This window comes from Lygodium microphyllum, chromosome 29 (genome assembly GCF_053477565.2).
Source record: "Lygodium microphyllum isolate KBCC chromosome 29, Lygodium_microphyllum_v1.1.10, whole genome shotgun sequence".
NCBI lineage: Eukaryota > Viridiplantae > Streptophyta > Polypodiopsida > Schizaeales > Lygodiaceae > Lygodium > Lygodium microphyllum.
This window is the reverse complement of record NC_141163.1, coordinates 68,816,339-68,834,361: the sequence shown is the minus strand read 5'-3', so window position 1 is coordinate 68,834,361 and position 18,023 is coordinate 68,816,339. Positions and strand designations below refer to the sequence as shown.

At 43.6% G+C, this 18,023-nt stretch overlaps 1 protein-coding gene across 2 annotated transcripts in view; it reads left to right on the top strand.

Annotated features, from left to right (window-relative positions):
* Window positions 1–1,284: 1,284 nt before the first annotated feature.
* LOC148010753 (cellular apoptosis susceptibility protein, putative / importin-alpha re-exporter) overlaps window positions 1,285–18,023 on the top strand; it is a 28,721-nt gene continuing 11,982 nt past the window's right edge. Inside the window, exons 1-2 of one of the 2 annotated variants that reach the window (XM_087671157.1) lie at window positions 1,285–1,476; window positions 1,912–4,858. In XM_087671157.1, coding sequence (XP_087527283.1) covers window positions 1,962–4,856 — 2,895 coding nt within the window. In that variant the 5' untranslated portion in view covers window positions 1,285–1,476; window positions 1,912–1,961 and the 3' untranslated portion in view covers window positions 4,857–4,858. The remainder of the gene's footprint in view (window positions 1,477–1,911; window positions 4,859–18,023) is intronic. The other variant, XM_087671156.1, reaches the window with a different exon arrangement.

The following is an 18,023-nucleotide window of genomic DNA, read 5'->3' as shown; positions in this document are numbered from 1 at the left end:
TACACAGTGCTACTTATAGATACAAAATGAATTGATAGCTTTTATTTGCACAGACACAACTAGAAAGGATGGGCAATATGACTTCACATGCATATGTAGCAATTTGTTGTTGATTGGTTCCATATACTTCTAGCATGCAAGGGAACATGTGGTGTCTTTTGATGGGTTGCATTTTTTTGCATAAGGATTTCACATGTGCTCTTTGGTGTGACAATTCTTATGATATATATGTTAAGCATTGTACAAGCAACCAAATAATGGTTTAATGAGATGTGACATAGGAAGTGAATCTTGGAGTACAAATGGTTGCTCATCTAATAGTGAAGGAATGGTGAACATAAAACTAACCCCTTCATGCATGTATTAGTGCATTGATCTCATTGTGAACAAACTTCTTGTATTACTGAGCCCACCATGCAAGAATAAAAGCCTCTTTTAACTTGATGAAAATTGTAGGATTGTAAACATTATTGTTGATACTAAGAGCCATGCCACACTTAAGTCCATTCACTTATTGTGGAGGGATTTCGACTTGAGGACCATGTATCCAAGATTTGTGTGTACCTTGTAGTCCACCTCAACCATTTGTGGGGCACATACAATCAAGAAAAGCATATTCACGAGAAGAGAGACAAGTTTTTGGCTACGCAAATGCCATGTTCGACGAACTTGTTGGAGTCAACCTAGTATGCTTGTTTTTGTGGGTATGACCTTTACATCATGAAGTTGCCTTTATTCTAGAGCAAAAGTCAATCAGACTTGGCCACACACCATTTGACCTGATAGCATGGATCTAATGAACCAAATAAATGTGTTTTGCTCTTAACCATGTTATTGTCCTACGTCTAAGGGTTTGGACAAAGTGCAAATAAATCAACTTGAGTAAGTTTGCAAAATCAAGTGTAACTTTAACCTTGTCAAAATTGTGACTCCATCAAGTCGATGTAGCACCTCTGAAAATGGAGGCACTCTGTGAACTAGTCATAGCAAATGCATGTGGTTGTATTTTATAGGCCGGCTCCTTCGTTCTCTTACCACCTTTGACATGCACATTCTCCTCCTAGTGTGTTTCTCTGTCCTCTCAATACCTTCTCACTCATTGGTAATGGGGTCCATTGTTAATCAGCGAGTTGCACGACACTGTGAAGTCCCACATATGTTGTGTGCCAAAGTGCAGGTCAATAGCATGGTGGGGCTCTAACACTAGGCTAGTGGCTTAACTTGATCTAATGAACTAAATGGATGTTTTAGATGCACCATGCCAACATGTCAAAATTTCATTTTCCGAAGGGCTTTGGAGAAATGCCGATTGACATCGCCGAAAGTGTTAGTAGGTGCGAGCGTGGCTGCGTGTAAAAGGCCTTAATGCAAACGTTTCCCTCCTCGTTTCAAGTCTGCTGCGGATATCCAAAGCGAGCAAGGCTGTCGAAGTGAAGGAAGGCAGGAACGAAGGAAGTTGCAGAAGCCAAAATCCAGGTAAGCTTCGCGTATTCTCCCTTCCTCTTTTCATGCGATCCTCCTTTTGTAAACCCTAGCTGCACACTGAAGTCGGTAAAGGCTATGGAATTAGCCGCGGGATCTCTGATGGCTGAAATGCCGTGCTGATAAAGCAGGGCGCATAGAATAGTAGCAAGAAAAAGGCTTCTTGCGATGATCCATTCGTTATGGTCGTTTTTACTCCGTGCATAGGAGTGCTTTCATTAAGGATGCACACTTATAGTCATGTCAATATAGCAGGGATTGCTCTAAAATAGCGCGGTTACCTGGTTTCTTGTTGATGATCTTAAAGCTCGTTGATCGTCATGAGATTGTGTGCCTTTCTATCACTAAGCTTGAAACTTGAAAGGTGTATTTTTTAATGGTGTTCTTCACATGCTACATTTGATCAGATGTATGTTTTGGATGGTGCAGCGTCTTAGAGGCCAGCTCCACAGAGAGATATTTCAATCCTGGTTGTCACAATGCAGCCCTCAGATGAAATGCTGCAGACTCTTTCCAACTGCTTCTTGCAGTCTCTGACCCCAAGTCCAGAGCCAAGGAAAGCAGCTGAGGCTTTTTTGAAGGAGACAGCCGATCAGCCTGGATATGGCTTGGCTGTGCTCAGGTTGCTCTCTGATGCAGCTGTGAATGAACAAGTGCGCCAATCGGCAGCTGTGAATTTCAAGAATCATGTCAAATACCGTTGGAACGTCTCTGATGATTCCTCACTTGTGCCAATCAATGATGCAGAGAAGGAGCAAATAAAATCGATTATTGTTGGTTTGATGCTGCGGTCACCTTCAAAGATCCAAAGCCAACTCAGCGAAGCCTTAGCGATTATTAGTGAACATGAGTTTCCCGCAAAATGGCAGGGTCTTCTGCCCGAGCTTGTAGCCAGCCTACAATCTGCAACTGACTACACAGTCATTAATGGGATCCTTCAAACAGCAAACACCATTTTTAAGCAGTTTAGATATTCTTACAAAAGCAACGAGCTGTACATTAACTTGAAGTTTTGCCTGGATAACTTTGCAGCCCCCCTCTTGGATATCTTTCTCAAGACTAGCCTGCTAATTCAGTCAAATGCTCAAGCTCCTGGCACACTCAAGCCACTTTTTGAGTGTCAACGGCTTTGCTGTAGGATTTTTTTCTCTCTTAATTCTCAGGAATTGCCAGAGTTTTTTGAAAACAATATGAAACAATGGATGACTATGTTTCATGAATATCTGATCTATGAGAATCCTTTGTTGAAAGAAAACAACCAAGATAAAGAGAGTGTGGTTGACCAGTTGAAAGCAGCCATTATTGAAAACATCAATCTGTACATGGAAAAGAACGAGGAAGAATTCAAGGATTACCTGCCAGGTTTTGCATCTGATGTATGGGGTCTTCTAATGAAAGTATCTCTCTCTCCGAGTCATGACAGGTTGGCAACTACTGCAATCAAATTCTTAACCACTATAAGCAAAAGTGTCCATCATGAGCTGTTCAACCAACCTGATGCCCTGAAGCAGATCTGTGAGAGCATTGTGATTCCAAATGTCCAACTCAGGGGAGATGATATAGAACTCTTTGAAATGAATCAAATGGAATATATTAGGAGAGACATGGAAGGAAGTGATCTAGATACTCGCAGACGTGCAGCATGTGAGCTGGTAAAAGGGCTATCTACTCACTATAGTCAGCAGGTTAATAGCATGTTCTCTTTTTATGTGAGAGGAATGATGGAAAAGTATGCTGCTAATCCTTCAGAAAACTGGAAGGAAAAGGATTGTGCCATCTACTTGGTTATTGCATTGGCTCCCAAGCAAGCGTCAGGTGTCTCAGTGGGCTCAAATCTGGTTGACGTTGAACAGTTCTTTGCTTCAGCTATTCTTCCTGAACTGCAGACACAAGATGTGAACTCGCAGCCTGTACTTAAAGCGGATGCTGTGAAGTTTGTGACAACTTTCCGGAGCCAGCTTCCAAAACAGGTAGCACTTACATTAATGCCTCATCTGGTCAGGTTTCTAGTGGCTGAATCAAATGTGGTTCACTCATATGCAGCCACCTGCATTGAGAAGGTGCTAATCATTAGAGATGGCAAGCAGCTGCGATTCACGGCACCTGATTTGGCCCCCTTTTCATCAACTCTTCTTACTAACCTCTTTAGTGCCCTGAAGTTGCCAGAATCACAAGAGAATGTGTATGTGATGAAATGCATCATGCGGGTCCTGTCTGTTGGAGATATTCTGCAGTATGCTCCCACTTGTCTTGATCAGTTGGTGGTCATTCTTTCCAATGTATATAAAAATCCCACCAACCCCAGCTTCAACCATTACTTATTTGAAGCTATAGCTGCCCTTGTTAGGAGAAGTTGCGAAGCAAGTGCTGAGTTGCTGGCAACTCTTGAGACCAAGCTTTTTCCAGCTTTCCAAGATATACTGGCGCTCGATGTTACTGAATTTGCACCTTATGTATTTCAAATTCTGGCTCAGCTCATTGAAGCTCACAATCCACCACTTCCTGCAACTTATATTGCAGTCTTCCCACCACTTCTGAGCCCCACACTCTGGCAAAGGCAAGCTAATATTCCTGCACTTGTGCGGCTACTGCAAGCATACTTACAGAAGGCTGCACAGGAGATTTTACAGGCAGGGCAGTTGAATCAGGTTTTAGGCGTGTTTGAAAAGCTTATAAACTCCAAAAGTACTGATCATCATGGATTTTTCATCCTGAACACCCTTGTGGAATATTTAGACTACCAGACAATTTCTAGCTATATTGAGGCTATTTGGAAGATCCTTTTCATGAGATTGCACAACCAACGGACCGTAAAGTTCATAAAGTCTTTAATCATTTTCATGTCTCTTTTCTGTGTGAGATATGGGCTCAGCACTCTGGTTGAGTCAGTGAATGTAGTTCAGCAAGATCTCATGATGAACCTCGTTGAGGCATTCTGGATCCCTTACCTTTCTACCATAACAGGGGATCTAGAGGTTAAGCTTTGTTCTGTAGCTGCCACAAAGTTGCTCTGTGAGTATCCCAATTTGCAGGCTGACACTGCTTCATCAGTATGGGGTAGGCTACTTAACAGCCTAATAACACTTCTGGTTCGACCAGAGCAAGAGAGAGTTGATGATGAAAAGGATGCACCTGACTTTGATGAAAGTGTTGGGTACTCTGCAGCTTATGCACCTCTGCATAATGCAGAAAAGAAAGAGGACGATCCTGTCAAGGAGATCCGAGATTCTAAGGAATATTTGGTAAATTCTCTGGCAAGGGCATCATCAAGTCTACCAGGGAAGTTTCCTCTTCGAATTCAGCAAAATGTAGAGCCTGCCAATCAAGCTGGATTAGCACAGTTTTGCAGCAATTATAGATCAGTTATAGCATGAGGGTAAGCTAATTTTCTGACTGCTGATGATGTAAGGTTTGAGAAATTTCAATGTGGTACAAATGCTTCCATACTTTATATATCATATATGCAAGCAGCATGTTTGACTTCCAACTGTTGCTTCAGCTTTCAAACTCCTGTTGTACATAGCGGCATCATTTCGTTTGTGGCTGTAGATGTACTCTTCTAAAGTTTGTTATTATACTCTCAAAGTATCAATTCTAGGGGTTGCATGTGCAAAAATAACATTGCATTAAATCTATGTAGAGGTTCGGTTGTTTTTGGTATACATTGCAAGCAATAGTAGTGACATTGATCAATTGTATGGAAAGGTTAATTAACTGTTGGGAGTGATCAAAAGAAACGTAGAATTATTATTATTAAATCTTAATTGTGATAACGGAAATACTTGTGATTATTCAAACTTGGATGAAGACAGGCACCAACTTTTTAGATAGATGGTTTATTGTTGCTCTTATCATTTGGGAGCGCTAGAGTTTCACTATCTCAAGAGATTTTTACATTCATGCATGTGCATTTTAGCTCATAAAATGATGGGGGATTTCTTAAACACAGTAAGGTCAAACACAATGAGGTTAAAAGTGGATTGAGAGAGAGAGAGAAAGAGAAAGAGAGAGAGAGAGAGAGAGAGAGAGAGAGAGAGAGAGAGAGAGAGAGAGAGAGAGAGAGAGAGAGAGAGAGAGGCCAACGACTCATGAGGCGAGCTGGTTTACGCTAGCCATGTGCGTGTGCGTTCCACCTAAGATCAATACCTAGGGATAGTTGAGTCGTGCTGGCTCACTTGTATGAGGGAGCTTGGCACCTGACAACAAAAAACAGAGAGACATACCAAGTAGGTATTGCTTAGTTGGTTAAGTTGAATATGTGGTAACTAGAAGATCTTGGGTTCAGCTTCTACACTCTGCATGGTCGTTTAGTATAGTTTTTCAAAAGTGAAATTTGAACCTAGGCTAGGGGGGTAATAAAACAAGTGGCTTATCACTAGGGTAGCCTCTCTCTCTCTCTCTCTCACACACACACACACACACACACACACACACACACACACATAGAGGCCAACAACCTATGAGGCAAGTTGGTTTACGCTAGCGATGTGTGTGCGCATTCCACTTGAGATCAATTCCTAGGGACAGTTGAGTAGTGCTACCTCACTTGAATGAGGGGACTTGGCACCTTACAATAAAAAAAGAGAGAGACACATCAAGTAGGTGTAGCTTAGTTGGTTAAGTTGAACACATGGTAACTAGAAGATCTTGGGTTCAACTCCTACACTGTGCACAGTTATTTAGTATAGGTTTTAAAAGGTGAGATTTGAACCAAGGTCAGGGAGGTTAATGAAACAAGTGGCTTACCACTAGGGTGGCCACTTGATCACATGCATAGAGAGAGAGAGAGAGAGAGAGAGAGAGAGAGAGAGAGAGAGAGAGAGAGAGAGAGAGAGAGAGAGAGAGAGAGAGAGATGTGTCTTGTGGAGGCCAAAAGTGACCTAAAGGGAAAAATTTGGTACATCAATCATTGTTTATATATTTAACTTTGGATGCCAAAAAGGCATAATCAACTGGAAGTTAAAAGAAGAGTGAACTTTCTTCCTTGTGCTATTCAACTTTCTTTAATGTTTTGTTTTCTTAGTTGCTAGACCATATCCAGTAGGTATTGCTCCCATTGGGAGAATTGAGAAATTGAGAAAAGTGTCAGAAGTGGTGTAGCAATGGAAGCGTAAACATAAGCTGTAATAAACTGTTGAAACGCAAGACAAAAGAGAAAGGGAAAGAAAGAACACAATACAGATGAGAACTCAAATGTATGCTCAGGAAATGGAATCCATATATCAAGACATAAGACAATATAGAAGCAATGTGAGTCAGAGGCTGTGGAGGCACTGGCACATGCTCCCTCTCCCCAAGAATTGTTAGGTGATGAATGAAATGTGGAGGAGGGAGCTTGATAATATATAGGCCAAATAAATGCCAAAAATATGACTGGTTGGCCATCATTAAATGCTGGCCGATTGGTTGCAAATAATGCCAAAACACAATAAATGTTGGCAAATAAAATGCCTAAAATATCTCTGTGTCCAGCCTACTATACCATATGTACAGACTCAACCATGAACTGACTAATTTGCTAACACCCTCTCTCAGATCATGGGTGATCTGATACAATACAATATACAATGATAATGTCGCATCATAGTACATACAACAATGTCCATCATAGTAGAACCATGGATACCCAAGTAGTGGGTGTGCAAGCCACCATCAAGGTGCCTCGGAGAGAACTTGATGTCCATGTTGATCGTACCAGCTTCTAAAGATAGAGAATATTATAGCAGCTCTCACTGTCTGTCAACAATGCCTCTGATGTAGCACACGTGACCAACCTGTCACCAATGCCGCAGCGCATAAATGACCATGGATTCCCCTTCTTTGGCCAAACTGCCAATGTGTCCCCTCACGTGAGCTCCAGATGAAAGCCACCTGCTCTTTGTCATGTAACCAGCCCATCATGAACCTGGATGTCAATTCCAGCTCCAGGATTTTGTACATGCTAGACTTTGTCGATGCATTAGGGACATTCCTCTGTGGATCTTGTGCATCTGTATCGAAATATAGATGAGGCACGGTTGCCCCATCTCACCACCCTCTCACACTCCCTCTCTGGCATTGGAGAGTCGTGAGGGAGGATCTCATCACCACCACTAGAAAGCAATTGAGGAAGGGGCCACCAAGCCCTTTCCATGATTCGAAGAAGAGGATCCCTTATGTGCCTTGGACTTCACCTTGGCTAGAGGACTTGAGTCGGAATTTGAGGTAGACGATGACTCGTGAGAGGAGTCCACATCCCGCTTCGTCTTCTGCTCCTTTTTCTTCTTGGAAGCTGCTGACTCGATGCAGTCCTTCCTTAAATGACCCTTCTTGCCACAGTGATAACACTGGACCTTTGACTTCTTTGTCTTCAAACCCCTCTCTGAAGCAGCAAGGGCCTCACTTGATGAAAGCCTCCCCTGTAACCATTCTTGTATAATCCAAGCCTTCATCACAACACTTCATGTAAGATAATTGGATCCATGGAGCTTGTCATCAGTGGATGTGCATGGAGGAGCCATCTGTAGAGGATTTAGAAAAGAAGGTATTTGGAGAGGGAACATAGCCAAAACACGAGCATAGACTGCAAAAAGCAAGAGTTTACATACAGTATAACCCAAAATCTGATCAAAATAAGACATAAGCTGCTGTAAAAAGTTAAGAAATTAGTCAAAAACTGCCAAAAACAGCAAGAACAGCTTGATAATGCAAGCGCCCAGCCAGGAGGAGATTCAGAGACACCAGAACGCAGGTTGAAACGGACACGCAGGCTGTATGGATGCTGATGTCAGCAAAAAACGCAGGTAAAATAGGGCGACTGGTTGGAGCAGCAGCCGCCTGATCAACAAGGGTGAAAACAGTCTTGAAATCAGCAAGAAAACACAGCAGGAACACAAATCCTAAAATCTGATACCATGTCAGAAGTGGTGCATCAATGGAAGCGTAAACATAAGTTGTAATAAACTGCTGAAACACAAGACAAAAGAGAAAGGGAAAGAAAGAACACAATATAGATGAGAACTCAGATGTATGCTCGGGAAATGGAATCCATATTCCAAGACATGAGACAGTAAAGAAGCAATGTGACTCATGAGCCACCGGCTGTGGAGGCACTGACACATGTTCCCTCTCCCCAAGAACTGTCAGGTGATGAATGAAATGTGGAGGAGGGAGCTTGAGAATATATAGGCCAAATAAATGCCAAAAAATATGAGTGGTTGGCCAGCATTAAATGCTGGCCGATTGGCTGCAAATAATGCCAAAACACAATAAATGTTGGCAAATAAAATGCCTAAAATATCTCTGTGCCTAGCCTACTGTACCACATGTATAGACTCAACCATGAACTGATTAATTTGCTAACAAAAAGATGGTGGTGGGCCGATTAGCAAGGGCAAACAAGGTAGGGGCAAGGTGACACGTGTTGAGGCAAGGGCGAAATAGGTTAGGGCCGGTGCAATGAGGGCAAGGGCAGGTTTGGATAGAGGGTGGGGTAGAGGCTGAGGTGGGATGGGATAGTGTGGGTGGGTAAAGGTGATGGCGATTTTGAGGTGGGGGTGGGATAGTTAGGGTGGGAGCAAGTTTGGGTGGAGGGCGGGATAGGGGCTAAGGCAGGACTTGAGAGAGAGAGAGAGAGAGAGAGAGAGAGTCAACCTGCTATGGTGGTAATTGCATGTGGGCTAGCGGATTGACTCCTGAGGACTAGTAGGCGGATGACTAGAGAGAGCACATAGGTGGACAACATCACCTACATACCTGCTTGATTTGTTAGTTTGAAAAGTGATGACTTGCCTAATTCATCAGTTTGAAAAGTTATGACTTGTTTGACTCGTTAGTTTGAAAAGTGATGACTTGAGTATAGTGTGAAAAGTGACGACATGCTTGATTCGTTAGTTGGAAAAGTGGTGACTTGCCTAAAGTGTGAAAACTATAAACTTGCTTGAAGAAGTACAAAACACTTGTTATACACCCAAGAATTGATTGACCCAATTCTCCAACAACATTTGGGATGATAAGTTGAAACAACCATCAAGCTCAATTTACCCCTTGATCCGTTGTGATCTGGGCTTGAGCACTTGCATGTAGGTCTCCAATGACCAGCCACATCAAGCCCCAAGTTGCCTCTCAATTACACAGTAGGCAATGACGTGAGATGGCTAGGCACTCAGCCCTAGAAGACTGGCAGTGTTGCTAGTAGGCTGGGCAGACCTTTAAAAGATGGGAAGGAGCAGAAGATGGGCTAGCAGTAGCAAAACACAGCCACTAGCAGCAGTCCTTTGGGAAGCTGGTGATGACCTGTAGGCATGCCTGCAAACTCTAGAGACAATGCCGCTGGCTGATACAGCAGGGCGCGACTCTTGTGGTGTGGGTAGTTGGAAAGTGTAATGGGAGTGTCAAAATCTGACTAATAGAGAGGAGAGAAGACTACAGAAAATACAGGTGGAGGTTAGTGTTGGGAATAAAGGGTCACCGTGCCTTTTACAGTGTTTTGGTGTGCACACAACCTTACACATGTACTTATATATATACATTATCAAAAAACCTAAAGTGGTACCCACACATTGAGTGTTGTGCCTTCACTCTCTTCCACACTTTCTACTCCTCACTTCCTCTCACTGCATATTTGAGCTGCACTCTGTCTTGATCCTCGTGCACTCATCAACAAACTGGTATCAGAGCACAAGGAGTGCATGCTTCTTGAGGCTGGACAAGGCATGAGGTGTTGGGAGCAGTTGTCAGGCACTTGTCAGCGTTCAGCAGGCATAGGCTGAACAGTCGGCACATCAGGCGACACTGGTGGCAGGTCAGAGTCACCAGTCAATGTGGGTGCAGCGAGCAGGCGATGGGGCAGGTTTAACAACGCCAGCAATCAAGCGTGACAGGCTGCGACAACTGCGATAGGTCAATGCTGTCTGATGGGGTTGCAAGCTGGCGGCACATGCAGGCAGGTGACACAGGTGATAGGATAGATCAACACGTCAAGTGTTAGATTTGATGGACATTTTTTTTGTCATTTTTTTCCATTTACTTCCTGCAATTTATTCCTTCCCATTAATGGGCCTTCGCATGCCCAAGCACAGTGTGCAATTTCGACCCGAAAAATTGGGGCTTTTCTTGGATTTGGAAACTTTGATGTAAAACAGGACAATCTGACTCAAAAATTGCAAAACCAGTGCACATTTGCTTGGGAAATTTGGGGCTTTTCACATTTTAGTGAAATCTTTTCAATTTCACTGGAATTTGTGCACGCTAGACACGAGAAAATTGGGGCTTTTGCAGAATTTCATCAATTTGTGCAAGAATTGCCTCGTATATGCACTTGGGTACATGTATTGATGCAATTTGGGCGGATATCCTTTTGAAAATTTGGGGCTTTTGATTGAAATCATCAAATTTGTGCTTGAGAATGCTTTTGGAGCAGAAATTGCAGCAGAATTTTGGGGATTTCACATGTAATTGGTGCATTGACCTATAAATCTGACTGTAATTGATTATGGAGTGCAGTAGCAGACATTCTCTAATTCTGGAAATCAATTTATAGATCTGAAATTTCTGAAGTTTCTTGATTTTTACTGCGGATTGGTACTTGCAGTGTACCGTGGTCATTTGTGTGGCATTTGGGCTTGCATTTGCTGACTTTTGAGTCAATTTAGTGCTGCAAATTATGGCTGGAAATAGTGACAGCAGCAACCTTTTGCACATCAAGAAGCTTGAGGGTGCACACAATTTTGCAATATGGCAAAAATAGTGCTACAATGTCTTGGTGCAGAAGAAATAGATGAAGCCCATCAAAGCGAAGGGAATAATACTAGCAGGTATGGAACAAGAAGAGTGGTATGATTTGGATGAGCTTGTACGCTCTACCATAGAACTCTCAGTGTCAGACAACTTGCTCTTTAACTTGAGAAGTTGAATTTTGCAGATGCAATGTGGCAAAGACTTGCCAAACTTAGAAAAGTGTAGCCAGCAAGGTTTATTGGCTGAAAAAGTTAATGGACCTTCGCATGAAGGAAGATACAGCCATGTTTGTACATTTAAACGAGTTCAACTCAATTTTCAGTTAGCTGATTGCTTTAGATTTCCATATTATTGATGAGTTCAAGGCTACTTTTTTGCTATGCACTTTACTTGAAAGTTGGGATACCTTCAGGATGGCTTTGAGTAACTCAAATGCTTAGTTGTCATTTTGATGTGGAGAGTTCTTTGCGGATGGAAGAACTCAACATGTAAAATAATTTAGCAAACAGGTCTTCTAATGCATTACACATTAGGGGTAGATTTCAACAAAAGGGCAGTTTTGAAAATAGAGCACGTAGCAAGTCTCGTGGCAAAAATGTGGAATGTTATCATTGTGACAAGAAAGGGCACCAAAAACGGGATTACTTTCAATTGAAGAAAGAAAAAGGCAAAAACAAAAACACTGAAGATAATTAGACTAAGAAGAAAAAGGACAGCTAGCTTGCAAAGAAGAGCAATATGAAGATAGAGAAGGTAAATGTAGTCACTCATGAGAATGACAGTGACAGTGATGTAGTTTTTGCTTCTTCTTTGAGTGCATGTGCATTGATTGCAAATTCTGAGAATGACATGCATACTTGGATACTTAATTTGGATGTGTCTTTTCATGTTACACCGTATCATGAGTGGTTTTTTGACTACAATGGTGGTGCACGTGATGTTGTCCACTTGGGGGATAACTATGCATGTAAAATTGAAGGCATTGGTAGTGTGAAATTGGAATTTCAGCATGGATCTATGTTTGTTTTGTATAATGTGAGGCATGTACCTCAACTTAAGAAAAGCTTGATAAGCACAGGGCAGCTACATGACGAAGGCTATGACATCACATTTAGAGATAGCAAATGGAAAATTTGTAAGGGCTCTTGCATTGTTGCTAAGGGCTCCAAAAATGATACTTTGTATCCTTTACATGTATCTAGCATGCATGACCATGTAGTCGCCATAACCGAGTAGTCAAGTGTTTCTTTGTGGCATAGTCGGTTGGGACACATGAGTCAAATTGGAATGAAAGTGCTTTCTCGTTTGGGTTATTTGTCGTCTTGGAGGTATGCTAATTTCGAACAATGTGATCATTGTATTTATGGTAAGCATACTCAAATGCCACATAAAAAATCTCTCTAAAGTCTTTACCCTTAGAGTTGGTACACTCAGATGTATTCAGATGCTAAGGTTATCTCTAGGGGAAAAGAAGTATTTCATTACCTTGGTTAATGATGCCACACACAAAGTATGGGTTTATCCAATCTGTCGTAAAGATAAGGCCTTGGATAAATTTAAAAAATTCTTGGCACTCGTTGCTGAAAATCAAACTAGTAAGACATTAATGTCTTCGCTTTGACAATGGTAGGAAATATGTGTCCAAAGCCCTTCAGGACTTTTGTGATAGCAAAGGGATTAAAAGGAGCTCACCGCCCCTCACAATCCACCCCAAAATGGTGTTGCAGAGTGTATGAACACGACCATTCAAGACAGGGTCCGTACCATGCTGTCACATGTTGCTTTACCTCATGGATTTTGGGCAGAGGCTATTATGAAAGCCATACACTTGATTAATTGGTTACTAAACAAGTCTTTTGGGGGGGTCTTTTTTGGGGGGGGGGGGAGAGAGAGTCTCTCAAGAAGCGTGGTCAGGCAAGCCATCTTTGTATGCTCACTTGAGAGTGTTTGGCTGCGAGGCATTTGTGCACATTCACAAGGAAGAACACAACAAACTTGAGCCAAAGTCTTGTAAATGTATTTTCTTAGGATATGGTGATGAGGGTGAAATGGGGTATAGGTCATATATGGGATCCTGAAAAAAGGGAAAATTGTATGCAGCAATGATGTTATCTTTCGGGAAGATCGTATGCACAAATAACTTGAAAGATTGAGAAAGTCATAGAAGGAATGTATTCCGAGAAGATGTACCGATAAGACAACAAAGAATGCCAACTAGACAGTAGCAAATACCTGTTGTAAATGTCCTTGAAAATGCAAAGAATAATGTTGAAAATGATTAGTAAAATATTGCCCATGATATACCACAATTTTGGCAAGAGCAGATGCCTTTGGAACAACTAGAACTAGTTGTACAACATGTTAAACCTGTAGAACAATAAGTTGTTAATGCAGATTTGCAGGTTGAACAGCCAGCAAATCTTGATCATTGGATTCGTAGGCTGACCAGAATGCAAAGACAGCCAGATAGGTTTGTTCCCAGTGTTAATTATGTGATTGATTATGTCATGTTGGCAGATTCTGGTGAGCCATCATGCTTCAAGGAAGCAATGGATAGAAAAGATAGAAAGAAATGGCATAAGGCTATGTTGTCAGAGATGGAATCTCTCATGAAAAATGGCACTTGGGATTTGGTGCATTTGCCTAAAGGGCAAAAAGTGCTACCATGCAAATGGGTTTATAAAATGCAAGTCACTTCTGGTTCTTTGTCAAAGTACAAGGCACGATGGGTTGCTAAAGGATATAAATAAGAACTTGGAATTGATTTGGATGAAAATATTTCTCCTGTAGTAAAAATGACTACTTTGCAAACCATTTTGGGCTTGGTTGCATATGAAGATATGGAACTCATACAGATGGATGTAAAGACAACTTTATTATATGGTGATCTGTATGAAGAGATCTATATGCAGCAACGTGAGGGTTTTGTTATGAAGGGAAAAGAGCACATGGTATGTAAACTCAACAAGAGTTTGTATGGGGTGAAATAGACACCACGAGAATGGTATCATAAATTTGATACATTTATGCAATCTTAGGGATTCCATAGATCTTAAGTTGATCACTACTTATACACCAAGAAGGCAACAGATGGCAATCTTATTCTTTGTTTTGTATGTGGATGACATGCTGAAGCCTACACAATAGTTTTGATATGAAGGATCTTGGTGAGGCTAATCATATTCTTGGTATGCATATACTCGGGGACAGATCGAAGGGTCTTCTCTATCTGTCACAACATGAGTATGCTATTAAGGTTTTGCAGTGTTTCAATATGGAGGGTGGGGGGGGGGGGAAGCTATTGGTGTACTGTTGTCTCCATATGTGAAACTTAGTGCAGATGGCAGCCCTACATCTGATGATGGAAATGCTGAGATGGCCAAGATTCCTGATGCTTCAGTTGTTGGTAGCTTGATGTATGCTATGGTTGCTACACGACTTGACATTGCATTTGTGGTGGGAGTGGTTAGTAGATACACCGCATATCCTGGCAAAAAGCATTGGAAAGCAGTGAAGGGTGTTACGAGATACCGTAAGGGCACAAAGGATTTGTGTATCTACTTTAGGAAGCAGAATTCATCTGTTGTTGGCTTCACGGATGTAGACTATGATGGTCATCTTGATTGTAGGAAGTCTACTTCAGGATATGTGTTCACGTTCACAGGGGGAAGCAATCTCTTGCATATCCAGGCTGCAAAAGTATGTTGCATTGTCTACTACAGAGGCAGAGTATTGTCAGAGTGCAGCGGTGCGGAAGCGTAGGACTGAGAGAGAGAGAACGCAGAGAGAGAAAGAGACAGTGGACGATGAAGATCTGCTGTATAAAGAATGCTGAATACAAAGATATGCAGATATATACACGGGCGCAGTGCGCTGGACTGCGTGTCTCCACCTCGACGATGCAACCTGCTGTTCACCTCGAAGTCCGCTGCAGTCTGCACTGTCTGCTGTCTGAAATCTGCGAACAGAGACTGAATCTGCGCGTGTCACCCGTCTGTAATCTGCGAGCAGAGAAGTGTACCAGACTGCTGAAAGTGCCAAGTATAAATAGCTGAAAAACCGGGGGAAATAGGGCGCCAGAAATGGCCAGGCGGCTGCATTAAATGCAGCCGACTGCCTGCTGCAGGTCGGACTGCCACGTGGCAGTCCGACTGTGCAGTCCGACTGCCAGTCCGACTGCACCAGCCTGCTGCCCTTGATCAGGCTATGATCTGATCTCTAACACCCCCTCTCAGAGCCTGGGCAGGGCAGAAGCCTGAGGGATCTGGAATGTCTCCGAAGTAGAGCCTGAGGAAGCGCCTTCGTAAATAAATCCGCAAGATTGTCCTCCGTCTTGTAGTACTCCACAGTGATGGTCTCATCCAGAAGCTTTTCTCGGATGAAGTGGTACTGGATCTCAATGTGCTTCGTCCGGGCATGAAAAACAGGGTTCCTTGCCAAGGCAATGCAACTCTCAGTGTCACATCGCAGCAATGTAGGACGAGTCTGGGGGCACCCAAGCGCCTCCAATAATCACCGAATCCACACAACCTCGCATGTGGTGGAAGACGCGGCCCGATACTCCGCCTCAGTAGACGAAAGGGCTACCGTGGGCTGCTTCTTGCTACTCCATGAAATAACACCGGCACCCAAGGTAAAACAGTAACCTGTAGTAGACCGCCTATGGTCCACATCACCGGCCCAATCCGAGTCACTCCAACCTGCAAGTACAAGATCTGACCCATTTGTCCCTGCGGGGTAATGAATCCCGAAATCAGACGTCCCCCTCAAATACTGAAGTATCCTCTGAGCAGCCTGCCAATGCACCGTCTTAGGTTCACTCATGAACCCTGCCAAGAGCCCAACAGCAAAACATAGATCAACCCTAGTGTTGAGAAGCCAAATCAAGGACCCAATCAACTGTCGATAGCGGGACGCATCCGCCAAAGGAGAAGCTGAATGGGAAGTGGCCTTCCAATTCGGATCCATAGGAGTAGATAGAGCCCGACAATCCTCCATCTCAAAAGACACCAAGAGCTCCTGTATATATCTCTGTTGAGAGATAAAGATCCCCCTCTAAGACTGATAAATCTCATGGCCCAAAAAGAAATGGAGTAGACCCAAGTCCGTCATCTCGAACGTCCGATGTAAAGCTGACTTCGTCTCTTGGACCTGCTGTGCATCATCACCTGTGACAATCAAATCATCAACATATAAGACAAACATCACACAACCATCCTTGGAAGTGTGAACATACAGCTGCGGATCGGCCTTGGACCGCCGATATCCCAACTGAGATTGGAGGAACGAATCAATCTTCTCGTTCCATGCACGCGGAGCCTGCTTGAGGCCATACAAGGCCTTCTTCAACCTGTAGACTTTCCCATCTGAAGATCCAAAGCTAGGAGGCTGCTCAACATAGATCTCCTCCTTCAAATCACCATTGAGGAAGGCTGACTTCACATCCAACTGATAAACAGGCCATCTCCTATGGCCAGCCAAAGCAAGAACAGCTCTAATGGTCGCCATACGAGCTGTGGGGGCAAAAGTATCATGACAGTCAATACCCGGGCGCTGTGCAAAACCTTTAGCAACAAGGCGAGCCTTGTGCTTATCCAAAGAACCATCGCTAAGGTATTTGGTCTTGAAGACCCACTTGACTCCAATCACCTTCTTCTTCGGGGGACGGGGCACGAGTGACCAAGTGCCATTCCTCTCAATAGCCTCCAACTCAGCTTCCATAGCTTTCTTCCATGGTGCGGACTGTAAAGCCTCCTTCACGGAGGTGGGCTCTCGATCCTGCATAACACGGGTCATCAAACAATAGTTGGAGCAAACAAGCTCCGTAGAATGTGCCTGGTGCCTCCGTGACCGCCGTGGACCATCCTGCGGTCCCCACTCCTCAGGAACCCCCTCGATCCCTGAATCACGGAGTGTGTCACGGGCCCAGCGAGGAGGAGGCTGAACCTCCCCTCGTCGTTCTCCATCAGCAGAAGACTCTGGAATATCCACCGGTGGTAACTCCTCAGAGGTGTCCGGTGGAACAGTAGACTCTGTGTCAGAAACAGAATCATAATCAAAAGGCACGGGCTCGAGTGGAACTGTAGAAGGAGCCCAACTCTCCCCTGGATCTCCAAGAACGGGATGTTCCTCACCCGTAGAAGTAGCCGGAACCTCCACAAACCGCACATCACGGCTAGTGTACACATCCCGCTTGACGGGATCATACAGTCGGTAGCCTTGGGACTGGGAGCTGTAGCCAACAAATACCTGTTTTCGGGAAGCCGCTTCAAATTTATCACGGTGAGCCTTGGGAATGTGAACATAGGCATCACACCCAAAGACCCGAAAGTAAGAAACATCTGGCTTCGTCCCAAAATAAGCCTCAAATGGAGTCATCCCTTCCACGGCCGAGGTAGGGGATCGATTAAGGATGTGGACTGCAGTAGCCACAGCCTCGGCCCACAGAACCTGAGGGGTCTGTCGGTGCTCCATCATGGTGCGCGCCATCTCGATCACACTGCGGTTCTTCCGTTCAAGAATACCATTTTCTTGAGGAGTGTTGGTATTGGCAAACTCCTGGTGAATTCCTCTATCTGCATAAAACCGAGCAAACTCATTAGAAACAAATTCACCTCCCTTGTCGGATCGCAAGGTCTTCAACTTCCGGCCCGATCGGTTTTCCTCAAAGAGAAGCCAATCCTTGAAGTGCGAGAAAGCTTCTGACTTTAATGCCAAAAAGTAGGCCCATGTCATCCTGCTGTAGTCATCCATGATCAGCATGAAGTACGAGCTCCCACGCAAGGACTCATTCCTCATAGGGCCACATAGATCCGTAGATACTA